This window comes from Magnolia sinica, chromosome 10, assembly GCF_029962835.1.
Source record: "Magnolia sinica isolate HGM2019 chromosome 10, MsV1, whole genome shotgun sequence".
NCBI classification, from domain to species: Eukaryota; Viridiplantae; Streptophyta; class Magnoliopsida; order Magnoliales; family Magnoliaceae; genus Magnolia; species Magnolia sinica.
In genome coordinates this window covers 87,871,185-87,883,911 of record NC_080582.1, presented here as the reverse complement: position 1 = coordinate 87,883,911, position 12,727 = coordinate 87,871,185, and the positions used below count along the sequence as shown (strand labels likewise).

At 39.4% G+C, this 12,727-nt stretch overlaps 1 protein-coding gene across 2 annotated transcripts; it reads left to right on the top strand.

The window, feature by feature from the left end:
- Positions 1 to 213: 213 nt before the first annotated feature.
- LOC131217645 (uncharacterized) lies at positions 214 to 12,173 on the top strand. Of its 2 annotated transcripts, none has more exons than XM_058212583.1 (6): positions 214 to 545; positions 2,737 to 2,881; positions 3,244 to 3,504; positions 9,188 to 9,269; positions 10,136 to 10,332; positions 11,622 to 12,173. In XM_058212583.1, the coding sequence occupies exons 1-6, from the start codon at positions 493 to 495 to the stop codon at positions 11,886 to 11,888; spliced, it is 1,005 nt and encodes a 334-aa protein (XP_058068566.1). In that variant the 5' UTR covers positions 214 to 492; the 3' UTR covers positions 11,889 to 12,173. The 2 variants fall into 2 exon arrangements, with proteins under 2 accessions (XP_058068566.1, XP_058068565.1); XM_058212582.1 differs by having other exon boundaries at positions 217 to 511.
- The last annotated feature ends 554 nt before the right edge of the window (positions 12,174 to 12,727 follow it).

Here is a 12,727-nt window from a genome sequence, read left to right as displayed (position 1 = left end):
ACGGTTGAAATTCAGGGGGTACAGATGAAAGAAAGAGATTGCTCAGATTTTCCGGTTTAGCGAGCCAGAGTGGTTGACTATGGGCCATCTGCAAAAGGTTCCCGACGACGTGGACGGTCCCGGCCCATCGACTCACCTGCCACGTGTTCGGTGGATGGTGGCTTTGTCATGCCATTTCCCTCTCCATGGTAGCATCGAAAGAATCACAGATGCACGGTCCGCACGGATGGATTACTACCCAAGGCAGGACTTAGGATTCTCTCTCTCTCTCGCTCTCTCTCACAGAAATGGCCTCCAAACCTTGGATTTTTACCACGAATATGGCGGGAATTTCACATGGGTCGATGGAGTTTTGGCGGGAAAACGTTCAAGGGGGTTGGGCGACGATCGCCGTCCTGCTTTTTCTCCTCGCCTGGCGATTTCTCAAGGCGTTTCCGAAGCGTTTCAGACCCGTTGGAGGAGATGGAAATGCGATGACGGTTGTTCCCTCAAATGCGAATACCGGAATCAGGTTACCTGCGTTTCCCCCCCCTTTTTGGATTTGGGTAATTCTCATTGTAATTTTCGTTTTCTTTGGAGCTTATGTGCATGATTGGTATTGTAGATTTTGGTTTTTTTTTCTGGGTTCTGTTTGGTGTGGTTTCTATGGATTGGGAATTTGTATTTGATTGCGTTTGGTTGCACCAGATTTCATGATATGTCATGAAATTTTTCAACAAATTAGACTGATTAATCATAAAATTTTCATGATATGTAATGGAATTTGCTGTAACCAGTTTGCTGATTTTGGTAGTTTAGATGATAGTCGAGCGTGAGTGATCTGTAGATAGATTTTGTTATATATACGTGAGTGATCTGTAGATAGATTTTGTTATATATATATATATATATAGAGAGAGAGAGAGAGAGAGAGAGAGAGAGAGAGAGAGAGAGAGAGAGAGAGAGAGAGAGATGACTAAATTTTATTAAAACACAAAGGGAAAAAGAAAAAAATACAGAGATGGACGCGAGGAGGCGACCCTACACTAATCAAGAAAATTGAAATTACAATCCTTAAAAGTAGGGGAAGAAGAAGCCCATTCTATAAGCAAATTTCTGTCTCTATGGGATATACTTCCCACCGGCTTGCTCAGATTATTGAAGCACCTCGAAATCCTTTCTTCTCAAGTTGCCCACCAAATAGCTATAAAAGCCATTCTCTAAAGCTCGGTTTTAGGTTTCCCTAAACCCACCCGCTCAAGATGATAAGAGGCGATCCACCGAATCCGGGGTAACCCACATCACTAGAAAGTGGACCAGCACATTAGTCAAAACTGGCCTTAGAAAGGAGCAATGAGCAAAGAGGTGATTCACAGTCTCCTCATCCTGCATACACATTAGGCAAATTTTTGGCAACACATTAGCTCTCTTTCTTAGGTTGTCAATAGTTAGCACTTTCTTTCTCCCACCAACTACCTGAAAGCCGCAATTTTTGGAATGTTGAGATTTTTGGTATTATTTCGTTTTTCAGTATGAATTTTATTGCTTAGTTGTTGATTTTAAGGTCTTTCTCTCTCTGGGTGTGTGTGACTGGGTAAGTACATCAAGTCAGAAGATAGCTTTCTACTAAGATTTTAATTTGGGGGTGGATTTGGATAGTTAGTGGTTGATTGTAACGCTGGTCTCTCTTTCTCCATCCCTCTCTTTGTGGCTCTATGTGCGCACGTGCGTGTTTGTTGCTGGTCGGGGCATAGCTTTTCTTGAATAAAGCTTGTGTCACGGATAAATTTTTTTATTGGGTGCTATGTTCCATCTCTTTCTTTCTTTAACCTCTTGGTGTTTCATGGATTGACTGCACTGTGCATCTCTATCTCTTTCTCCCTCGCTGATTATGGTATTTATGCTGATGGTCAGACCGTTGGTTTTTAGTATATGAATTTTGAGATAATTGGATATCTTTGTCTCCCCCTTTTTGCTTGTGAATTGAGAAGTTGGCTGTTCATAAGTATATATGGAATTTGTTATGTTGGGTATCCTTTTTCTTTTTCTTTTTTGCCCCCCTTTTTCATTTCTGTTCATAAGTATATATGGAATTTGTTATGTTGGGTATCCTTTTTCTTTTTCTTTTTTGCCCCCCTTTTTCATTTTTGATGTTTCCTTGACTTATGGATTTATTGGAGTGTTGATTGGAAGGCTGGATTTTATAATCTGTTTGGACATTTCATTTAATAAGACTAGTTTGAATTATTATAAAGTTCACCAAATGGAAAGTCTTTAAGAATATTAAGTAATTCACTATTCATTACTTCCCCTTTTCTTCTTGGTTAATTTGACATCTAGTGGGGTTGCAATTCAATATCTTTGTTAGATTACTGTTCAGGAGTACCCCTAGTTACTGTTCAATCATAAATCCATGGTGATTCAGATAAACGTATGTATGGCAACATGCTTGTGGCAGGTGCTATTTTTGAATGTCCATGCTGAAAAAGGTAGCCCGTTATCAAATCAACATCAGATATATTCAAGTTGGACCTGTAGTCACCCATATGGACATAAGAGGAGACCACATCCCATCCACCCTAAAAGGCAGAAACAGCAAGCATTCTTTTAGTATGTTGGCTGTAGTGAAGTTTTGAGGCTCATTTTTATGCCTTGAGTCATGCTAGTTTATGCTCAGTCTTTTTGGCACATAAGAGGCAGCATGATTATATGATTACGTCTTTTTGTTATCTGATATCAAAGTTCTTTTGCCTGCAGAATCTCAGAGATCATTTCAGTTGCTGATTTAAGAAATTTAATAGACAATTTGGAAGGGAAGCTTGATGAAATGGAGAGATGGGATGATGTCATAGAAAAAAAGAACCATCTCATGTCTTACAAAGCAAGGTGCTGCAAGCCAAAGGTTAGTGCTGCAACAACCTTATTCTACTTAGTTAATGGCTGTTCTTTTTGGCTCCCTCTTTTCTGTTTCAAAGTTCAGTGTACATTCGAGTTAATAAGTGATCTATAAACCATGTATAAAATTTGGAGTTGGACCTGACCTGGAGATTGGTCTTCCAACCTTTGGAGCTTGACTTGGCCATGTTAGTGGAAAAAAAAATCATGCTAACCTGTCTGACATCTTATAAAATCAGCATTTGGTGGTAATCTGGTTCCAATTGAGTCGATTCAACTGGATTTGGGTGGATCAGCTTCTTTTTTGTTTTTTTAAATGTCGATTTACTTTGCACTTTTGTTGTGACATTTGTGAGTTACTCACCACAGGATGGTCCTCTAAAATATCGAAGCTTGACCACATTCGAGAATTGTTCCACGGAGCTGTTAAGAGACTTTTACATGGACAATGAATATAGGAAAGAATGGGACAAAACATTGGTTGAGCACGAACAGTTGCAGATTGATGAAATTAATGGAACAGAAATTGGCCGCACAATTAAAAAGTTCCCGCTTCTGACACGAAGAGAGTATGTGTTGGCATGGCGCATTTGGGAGGGAAAAGAGAAAACCTTCTACTGCTTTATTAAGGTAAGATTCACCATTTAGATGCTGTTGTTATTTCCAAGGACTCCAAAAGGTGTGCATTCATTTGTGCTTATTGTGAGAAGGCTTTGAACCATGCTTAGATGTTCTCATTGAATGGATACATCTATGTGCAAATTCGAGGTTGCATCTGTTTATCCTTCCCTCCTTAATGTCATTTGAAGGCCCTATGTGTACTATGATTGCTTGAACAGGCAATCTATATTGAAGTTGAATTGCTATCTTCATCCTTTTTTGAGCAGAAAGATCAAAGTCATGCTTACTGCTAGACATGTAGTATATAGAGTTTTATTTATTGTATTAACTATGATTATTATCAGAAATATAAATATAAGTGTTAGTAGAAATCGTACTCTCAGCGATAGCAAAGTCTAACAGAGTTCAGTTCTGGTGACAGTTTTATGTGTAATTTAAAAAAAAAAAGAAAAAAGAAAAAAGAAAACCAACATTTGGTTGCTTTTAGAAGGTAAATACATCAACCTTCCACATTTTCTGGCCCGACAAGCACACGGAATGACAGAAGATCCTCCAAGGCAGAGGCTGTCACACTTTATGAAGTTTTGAGGCTCCTAGCAAAGAAGCTTGAGATTCTGGTCATTGTGTATTTAATGATTTTAAACGGGCGGGCAAGGATTATTGTGAGCCTTGGAGGCATTTGTTTGTTTGTTTTAAAATGAAAACCGCTTTCTCTCTGAGGCTAACCATTTCATTTGCCTATGTTCATGGATATGCTAATTCGCTCGCCAACAAACGAACGCCTCCAAGGCTCATCATAATCCTTGCTCGCCAATTAATTACATTAAGTCTCCTTCTAAAATAACTGGACTTTCAACTTCTTTTGCAATGAGTCTAAGAACCTTGATGGAGGGCAAGAGCCTATGATGTTAAAGCATTTTCTGTGCACGAAATAAGGCCTACATCAGTTCCAAAGCTGCCTTTTTAATGAGTTTGATTTGAACTTTCCAGACAAGCTCTCTTCTTGGAAAAATATAAAAAGATCTTAATGAAATTAAATTTCTACCAACTTTTGGAGTGTACTTTTGGTGACTTTGAGCTATTGGTTGCAAGGTAAAATATAGTGCCTGCTTGGTTTTAGATGGCACACTCTTCTTGTTCTATTTTTTTCAACTTCCAAAGTGGGCAAGAAGTGGAGTAGTTTTGGATATAGACTTATAGTCTCCAAGTGCTCCACCAGTAAATAAAAACACTTGATTTTATTAACTGGCATGCACCTTGGTTCTTATCAAAGCAAGTTTATTATCAACTTCCGGAACTGGTTTTGTACTGCTTGCAGTGGGTTTGAGTCTTTGAATAGGGGTGCCATGGGTTGGGTCGGTTTCAGGGGTACCCATACCCAGTGTTCGAAATATCGATACTATCGGCCGATATATCGGCCGATATTATCGGTATCGCACCAGTGCGAGACGAAACTCCGCCGATAACACCCGGAAGATACCAAAAATCCAAAACTTCAGATATCGTACGATATTATCGTCGATATCGTGCGATATATCGTCGACATCATGCGATACATCGTCGATATCGCCGATATCACCAATACAACCCACCCCGATGCCGTGGGTTGTGGAAAATCAAAAAATTTTGAATTAGAAAAGAGAGAGAGAGAGAGAGAGAGAGAGAGAACCTCGCTGCATGAAGGAGAGAGAGAGAGAGAGAGAGAGAGAGAGAGAGAGAGAGAGAGAGAGAGAGAGAGAGAGAGAGTACCTCGCTGCGTGAAGGAGAGGGAGAGCGCTCGTGACAGAGAGGGAAAATGAAGAAGATGGGGCGGGAGGGGTGAAAATGGGGATCGGCGCGGGTGTGGTTTACTGAGCATGCTCCTATCGTACTCAGTAAACTCAGTTGGGGCCCACTTTTAATGTATGTAGTTTATCCAAACCGTCCATCTATTTTCCCATATAAATTAATGGGTTGATCCCAAAAATTAGAACGGGAAGTGGATCATACCACAGGAAACAGTGGTGACACTGATTTCCACCGTTGAAACCTTTTTGGCCCCTACAGTGATGTTTATCAGTCATCGAAACCGTTAATAAGATCATATGGACGTGGATTAAAGTAAAATATGAATTTAATAAGATCATATGGGCCCTGCAGTGATGTTTATTAGTCATCTAAATTTAATACTTTTGTGGCCAAAAATGATATTTCAACGGTGCATGTTCAATTCAACTGTTTTGTAAGGTGTGGCCCATTTAAACATTGTATATAGTTTATTTTTGGGCTAAAGCCTTGAAATTATCTATTAAAATATATGGACGGAGCAGATAAAATACATAAATCGTGGTGGACCTCACATGAGTTTACACAGTACGCTAAGCGTACTGAGTTACTCAGTGTACAATCATATAAAGTGGTGTCCATGTTCTGTGGGTCCTACGGTAATGTGTGTGTCATATCTAAACCGTTCATTAATTTGGAAATAATTTTTTAGGGCATGACACAAACAATGGTGTAGATATAAATCTTTAGTGGACCCCGCCACAGAAAAAAGCGGAGAGAGTGACGCCCACCATTGAAACTCGTAGCATTCTTGAGGTCCCATCATAATGTTTATTTGTGATCTAATCTGTTCATAAGTCCAGAAAGATATGGAATAATGGAAAACACAAATATCATCTTAATCATCCATCTCTTGTGGCCCTCAAGAAATTTTTAATGGTGAACGTCACTCTCTCCACCGTTTTCTGTGGTGGGGTCCACTCGAGCTCTGAATCTGACTCATTTTTTGGCTCACCCCTAAAATGATCTGTTCAAATTGATGGACGGTGTGGATAGAAAAAATACATCGTGGTGGGACCCATGTAACTTGGTGACGTGACTTCAGTAATCGGCGCTGGAAGCGGATTGCGTACTGAGTAACTCAGTACCCTTAGGGTACTGAGTAAACTGTGTGGGGTCCGCTGTTATTTTTTTATTTATCCACTCCGTTAATCCATGTTAAAAGATAATTTTAGTGCTTGATCCCAAAAACGAACCAAATTAAAATCTCAAGTGGACCACACCACAAGAAACAGTTTGATTGCACCTCTTCCATTAAAATTTTTTTGGAGGCCAAAGAAGTTTTGGATCAAGCTGAAGTTTGTGGTTTCTCTTCATCCATGTCTTTGTGATCTTACGAACAGGTTGGATGACAAATAAAAATTACTTTAGACACTAGGAAGGTTTCAACGGTGGAAATCATTATTCCACACTGTTTCCTATGTAATGGTCCACTTGAGCTTTGTATTTACTTCAATTTTGGGATCAACCCCGAAAATTATCTGTAAAAATGGATGGACGGTGTGGATAAACCACATAAATTCATAGTAGGCCCAACTGAGTTTACTCGGTACGATAAAAACATACTGAGTAACTCAGTACGCAATCCAATTACCGTACGGAGTAACTCACTACGCTTAGTGTGCTGAGTAAACTCTGTATGGTCCACCATGATTTATGTATTTTATCTGCTTCGTTCATCTATTTTAATAGATAATTCTAGGGCTTCAACCCAAAAATGAAACATATACAATGTTCAAGTGGACCACACCATAGGAAACAGTTGAATTGAACGTCTACCGTTGAAAATTTCTTGGGGCCACATAAATTTTGGATCAAATTTATATTTATTTTTTCCCTTCATCCATGTATGTACGATCTTATGAATAAGTTGGATGACAAATAAACATCATTGTTGGGCCTAACAAGGTTTCAACAGTGGATATCATTATCCCTGCTGTTTCCTCTGGTATGGTCCACTTGATCTTTGGATATGATTGAATTTTTGGCTCAACCCCTTAAATTAGACGGAAAAACGAATGGATGGTGTGGATAGATCACATACATTCAAGGTGGGCCCATCCCACACAACTGCCCGTTCGGTTCAGGGCTAGAGACGGGCAAGGGTAGGACGCAATCCGCGTCGGTGACGTGCAAAGACGAGCACTAATGCTCCTCGAGCTCCAGTTGCACGAACGGTTCAAAGGAGATCAAAGTTACATGGGCCCAAAGTGATGTATTTATTATATCTACACCGTTTATCTATTTTTAGAGATCATATTAGATCATATTAGAGCAATATCTACACCGTTCAATTTAAAAATAGTTGCGTTAGTTCAGTTAAACATCGCATAACTTAGGAACTTATACAAAGGAAATTTATTATGTGCATTTTTTTTTTTGAGATATTATGATTTAAAAGTGTGTATTAAGGGCCTTTTTAACAATCCTCAAAGTTTCATTAAAAAATTCAACCATTTTCCCAATGTTTCCCCATGTTTCCCAAAAAGTGCGATAAACTATGCGATACAAACGATATATCCCGTGCGATAACCGATACGTATCTGTATCCCAAGGGTGCGATACATTGTGCGATACCGATATTTCGAACACTGCCCATACCCATACCACCAATGGATATTGCACCCATACCATTACCCATGTCTGGCTTGGAATGGAGACCAATACCTATACCTATCAGTGTTGTCGGGCATCCATTACGGCATTGGGTACCCATTTGTGGTTTGAAAATTTCAGAAAAAAATCTACCATTACTGCAAAATATTAGATTTTTTAACCAGGGATTAAAAAATTATGGATTTTTCTTCAAAAGCATAAAAATAGTGTTGTAACATGCTATTTTAGATTAGAAAACTCGAAAATACCATCTTTTGATGATGGGCGCCCCACTTTCACGGTGGGGTAGCCTTGTTGGACAGGTTGAATAGCATACATGCTTCACACCAATCAATCAATGGTTGGATGGCATGCACACTACGGCTAACACGTGGGCCCATCATGCAAAGTGTTGTAGAACCGGTCACTTTTCAGTTTTGTGAATTAAAAGGTGCTAGTCATTATTACTAGTCAGTAGTTATTGATTATAAATTAATTGGAGTATTGGTCACATGTATAATATTGGCATGTATACAAATTTATAACATAATATCATAATAATCAGGTTTGGGCTGGTTTCGGGTATGGGTAGAGGTATATCCACACCTGGCCCAGTTATTAATCGGGGTCAACCCAAACCCGCATCCATACAAGTTAGCCACACCCATACCTGGCCCATGTGTAGCTGGGCTCAGGTACCCGTTGGGCCTACCTGGCCCATTGCCACCCTTAACTTTGAACCATCAGACTGCAAGCTCTCTCATTGAAAAGATATATAACATGCTTGATTTGTGTAGTAATCATTCTTCTAGGGCATTAATAAGATTAGTTCTGTACCAACTTCAGAAATGAGCTGAATGACGTTTTGGAGCAATTGTGTACCAAGCATTACTTGAAAATTTTAGATGCACGCTTGATTCTATTGGGAAAGCAAGCAAGTTCCATACCGACATCCAAGGTGGGCCTTTTGAGGGCTTGAGCTACTTGTTACATATGCTAGCAATTGCTAGTGAGTTATTCAAGTTGCCGAGAATTGTTGTTTACTTCGCAATGAGATCTCAACCCTCGGCAATTTATGAACGATGGATAATAAATTTGTTAGAAAAGAGAAGAAGCCTAATTCAACAAGGGAGAAAAATTTTCTTTTATTACTAATATAATTTATAACTTCTAATTTTATAGTTCTCTTTCTTAGTGGCATTTGATGTATTTCTCTATCACACCAACCTTGTGCCTTGTTAACATTATTCTTTACTTTGATGACCTTGGTTAGGAGTGTGAACATGCTCTTGCTCCACGACAGAAGAAATATGTACGTGTTGGTTTTTTCAGATCTGGTTGGCGAATCAGGAAAGGCAAGTCCACCTCGCTTTCTCTTAAAGTTGCTTTTAGTTTAGAAACAATTAATTGTCCGTATACCACGGATTAAAGCTCACCTGGGACTCAGTCAGGTGGACTCGGTTCACCCTTGTTCCAAGTGCATAGTGAACATGGACTTCATAAAAAGCCATCTGTGTCAATGGTGGGGCATGGCCATTTTTGTAGTAGCAACTCTTGCACCGATTGACCTGTTTGAATTTGGAAATTGAAAGACTTAATTTCCAATATGAACCCTGAGTTTTGAAGTTTGAACTTGCATCTATTTCTAGAAAAAACCAGTTGTGTTTTGAAGTACCAATATGCAGTTCATTTTTGTCTCTGCTATAGTTCTGTCTCTATGCCATTTGCCGCTCTTTGATGCCATTGAATCTTATGATTCATTTGGCTCTGGCAAATTGCAAAATGAGAAGATGACTGATTACATTTTGCAATCAATCCATCTCATGACATGTTGCAGTTCATGGTGACTCATGATATGTCATTCACTGGAACTGTCCTATGTGGTGGCTGAAAAACATGTTGATTGGCCAAGTCAATCATTCTTCTATTGCAAGTTTTATTTTGACAGGGCCAAGCCAAATGTTGAAACTGAAAGACCAGTCTCCTAGTCCAGTCTGTGCTCTGCGCATCATTGGTCCTGTCAAAACACCTTTATCAATTGTTTACTAGAACTTTTCTCAGGCAATTTTGTTTAATTGACGATAGAGAAATGGAAAATTGACATTCAGTGGACCATGATTATTGTGAAATCAGTGTTCAAGTTTGCAGTTTCTTTGTTTCATGGCAGTTCCCGCCACCCCCCTCCCTTCTAACGCTGCCTAGTTTGTGATTTTGATCACAGTCCCTGGTAGAGACGCTTGCGAGATTGCAATGGTGCACCAAGAAGATGCGGGTCTCAACGTCGAGATGGCAAAACTGGCTTTTGCAAAGGGTATATGGAGTTATGTATGTAAGATGGACAATGCATTGCGTAAATACCCTCCTGCCCACCGTATAAGCACAAACTTGGCCGTGACTGCTCTCCAGCTAATTCAAAAGGTGACTACTCCATCCTCACTTCCTGCAGTGCAGCCCTTTTTAGCAATGTTCAACAGCAACTGGTCCGCTGGGAACTTGGCTGGGTTGACTCATTTGGTTGGTCTATGACCATTGCCTCTGCCAAATCCTATTCCATGAGAATAGCTGATGTGCCTTTCATTCACTTGGTTGGGTCGAACTCAGACATCTAAAGACTGATTTCCGGGTTGAATAAAATCCAAGTGATTTATCCATCTAAGGGCATTTTCCGTTCCCATGACAGTATTACATGTCATTTTACTGTGGGCGATGGCTTGCTGTTACCAGGTCAGGTGTTATGGATGTAGACTTTCCACGTGTTTACATACACTTGCACAAGCACATGTTATGTTTCATATATCATGAATGTGCACGTGCCATACTTTTCTTGCAGGTCCATTCCCAATTAACATCTTTATGCATATGTATGTATGTACATACGTGTGTATGCATACATGGGAAAAGAATACATGCATGTGTCTAAGCATATACATTAATGGACATAAATCTGTGTATATATAAGACATAAATGGGTATGTGCACAGACTGAACAGTTGTCACATGCACTTATGTACATAAACACATACTCATGCACATTTGTGTGGAGGAGATCCAGTCGATCTGAAGAGGATGAAAATGAAAACTTTAGCTTGCAAGGTTTATACCACACGTGCTGCGCCATGTTTATGATGATCCAAACCGTTGATCTGTCTTAGGTTCTGAAGGCTTTATAAATGATAATTCCACAGACCAAAAATCACAGTGATGAGACAATCATTACCATGTAAAAAATTTGTACAAAAATCGGTAACGGTTTTGTTGTTTTTCACAAACCATTCCTGTTTGGGAGCTTGGAAAGTATTCGGGTGGTAAATATTCCAAGAAAATAACATTTCCCCCCAAATTGGGAGTTCACTTTTCGGTGGAAAACATTTTCCAATAATACGTTTTCATAGCCATAGTCGTAAAATAAAATCCTGCCCTGTTTTATATTTTCTTTTTCTCTCCAGATGCTGTTTTGGAAAATAACTTGCAAAGAAAATGTTACTCTTCCTTTTGTTTTCCAAGCTCCTAAACATGCCCTAAAATGTTAGGAATATTGGATCATCATCTACTGCCCAGTCATGGTTGTCCTATCTGATTAAGTGGTTGGGATCATCCATACACATGATATTACCCATCCACCATTAAACATGCTTTCAGTTTTACATTCATGTTTTACATCCACAAAGGGGTAACTCAATGACCTGTTTATTATTCTGCTTGTTTAGGTCCCAACTGAATTAGAGGCCAGGACGGCTGCTGGCCAAGATGTACCCACCAGCTCTACATTGGAGGAGTTAAGAGAGAAGAAATTCTTGAGAAAGCCTTCGAAGAAATGGATAGCAAATGGCTTGCTTCTCTTAGGAGGTGTTGTATGCCTATCCCGTGGCCATTCTAGCCTTGGTGCTAAGATTGCCATTGCGTGCATACTGAAGAAACTGACTGAACATGGAACCCCGTCGAGCCATGCAGAGCCGAGAGGAGCCCGCCCGTAGCAGATGCACTGCAACTGATCTTTTGAGGTTTGAATCATCGAGCCAACCCAAATTGGTCTGAGCCCATCAAATGACTGTTACTTGTATTACTACTAGTTCATAATTCTTGATTTTTTTTTTCTTTGGTTATAATCATAAGTTTTTGTTATAATCATAAGTTCTTGTAAGATAACTCTACAGTTGTTGTGTATGGAGCATGACCTAAAACTGACATTGATCAGATGATCTTAACATCCAGAAATCTTGTGTTGAATTTAGAAAGCGGATCAGTTTCTTTCTAGCCAACCATTTGACGGCCACCTATTTGACAGTTGAATTATCTGATCGGTGTGATGAATGAGACGAACAAGAAATCTTCTCGTATAAATGCAGGAGAGGGATTGTATGATTTCCATTCCATGTCCCGGCAAAGGATAGGTGGGTTTTCAGTTCTGATAAGTGGGGCCTGTGCTCTGGCAATCCAGACAATTGCTTTTGCACCACCATTGATGGATGTTGATCCACAGTTCTCATCCAGGTCACAATCTTAACCTTTAAATTGTGTCCAACAAATTGACAGTTCAGAAGGGATGCACCAAAGGCAATATTATGATGACTTAGTTGTTAGCTAAGGATCCCTGTTCTGATAATTTCGTATTTGAACAGCAAGTCAAAAAAAAAAAAAAAAAAACATATTTGAATGGCAGATCAAATTTCACGGAACAAAGGATCTTTACACTTATGGGTCGTTTAGCACCTTGGATATAGGTAAACTGGTGTCTTTCAAATCCGAATAGCCTTTAGCACCTTGGATTTAGGTATTTTAAATGTATGCTTTTGGTGTGTTTTGAATTCTTAAC

What these genes read in the sequence shown, in the direction of transcription:
- LOC131217645 (XM_058212582.1), top strand. Translation starts at nt 288, where the DNA reads ATGGCCTCCAAACCTTGGATTTTTACCACGAATATGGCGGGAATTTCA. An exon ending in CCTTCTACTGCTTTATTAAG is followed by an intron (nt 3,505 to 9,187) that starts GTAAGATTCACC and finishes GACCTTGGTTAG; the next exon opens with GAGTGTGAACATGCTCTTGC. An exon ending in TGGTTGGCGAATCAGGAAAG is followed by an intron (nt 9,270 to 10,135) that starts GCAAGTCCACCT and finishes TTTTGATCACAG; the next exon opens with TCCCTGGTAGAGACGCTTGC.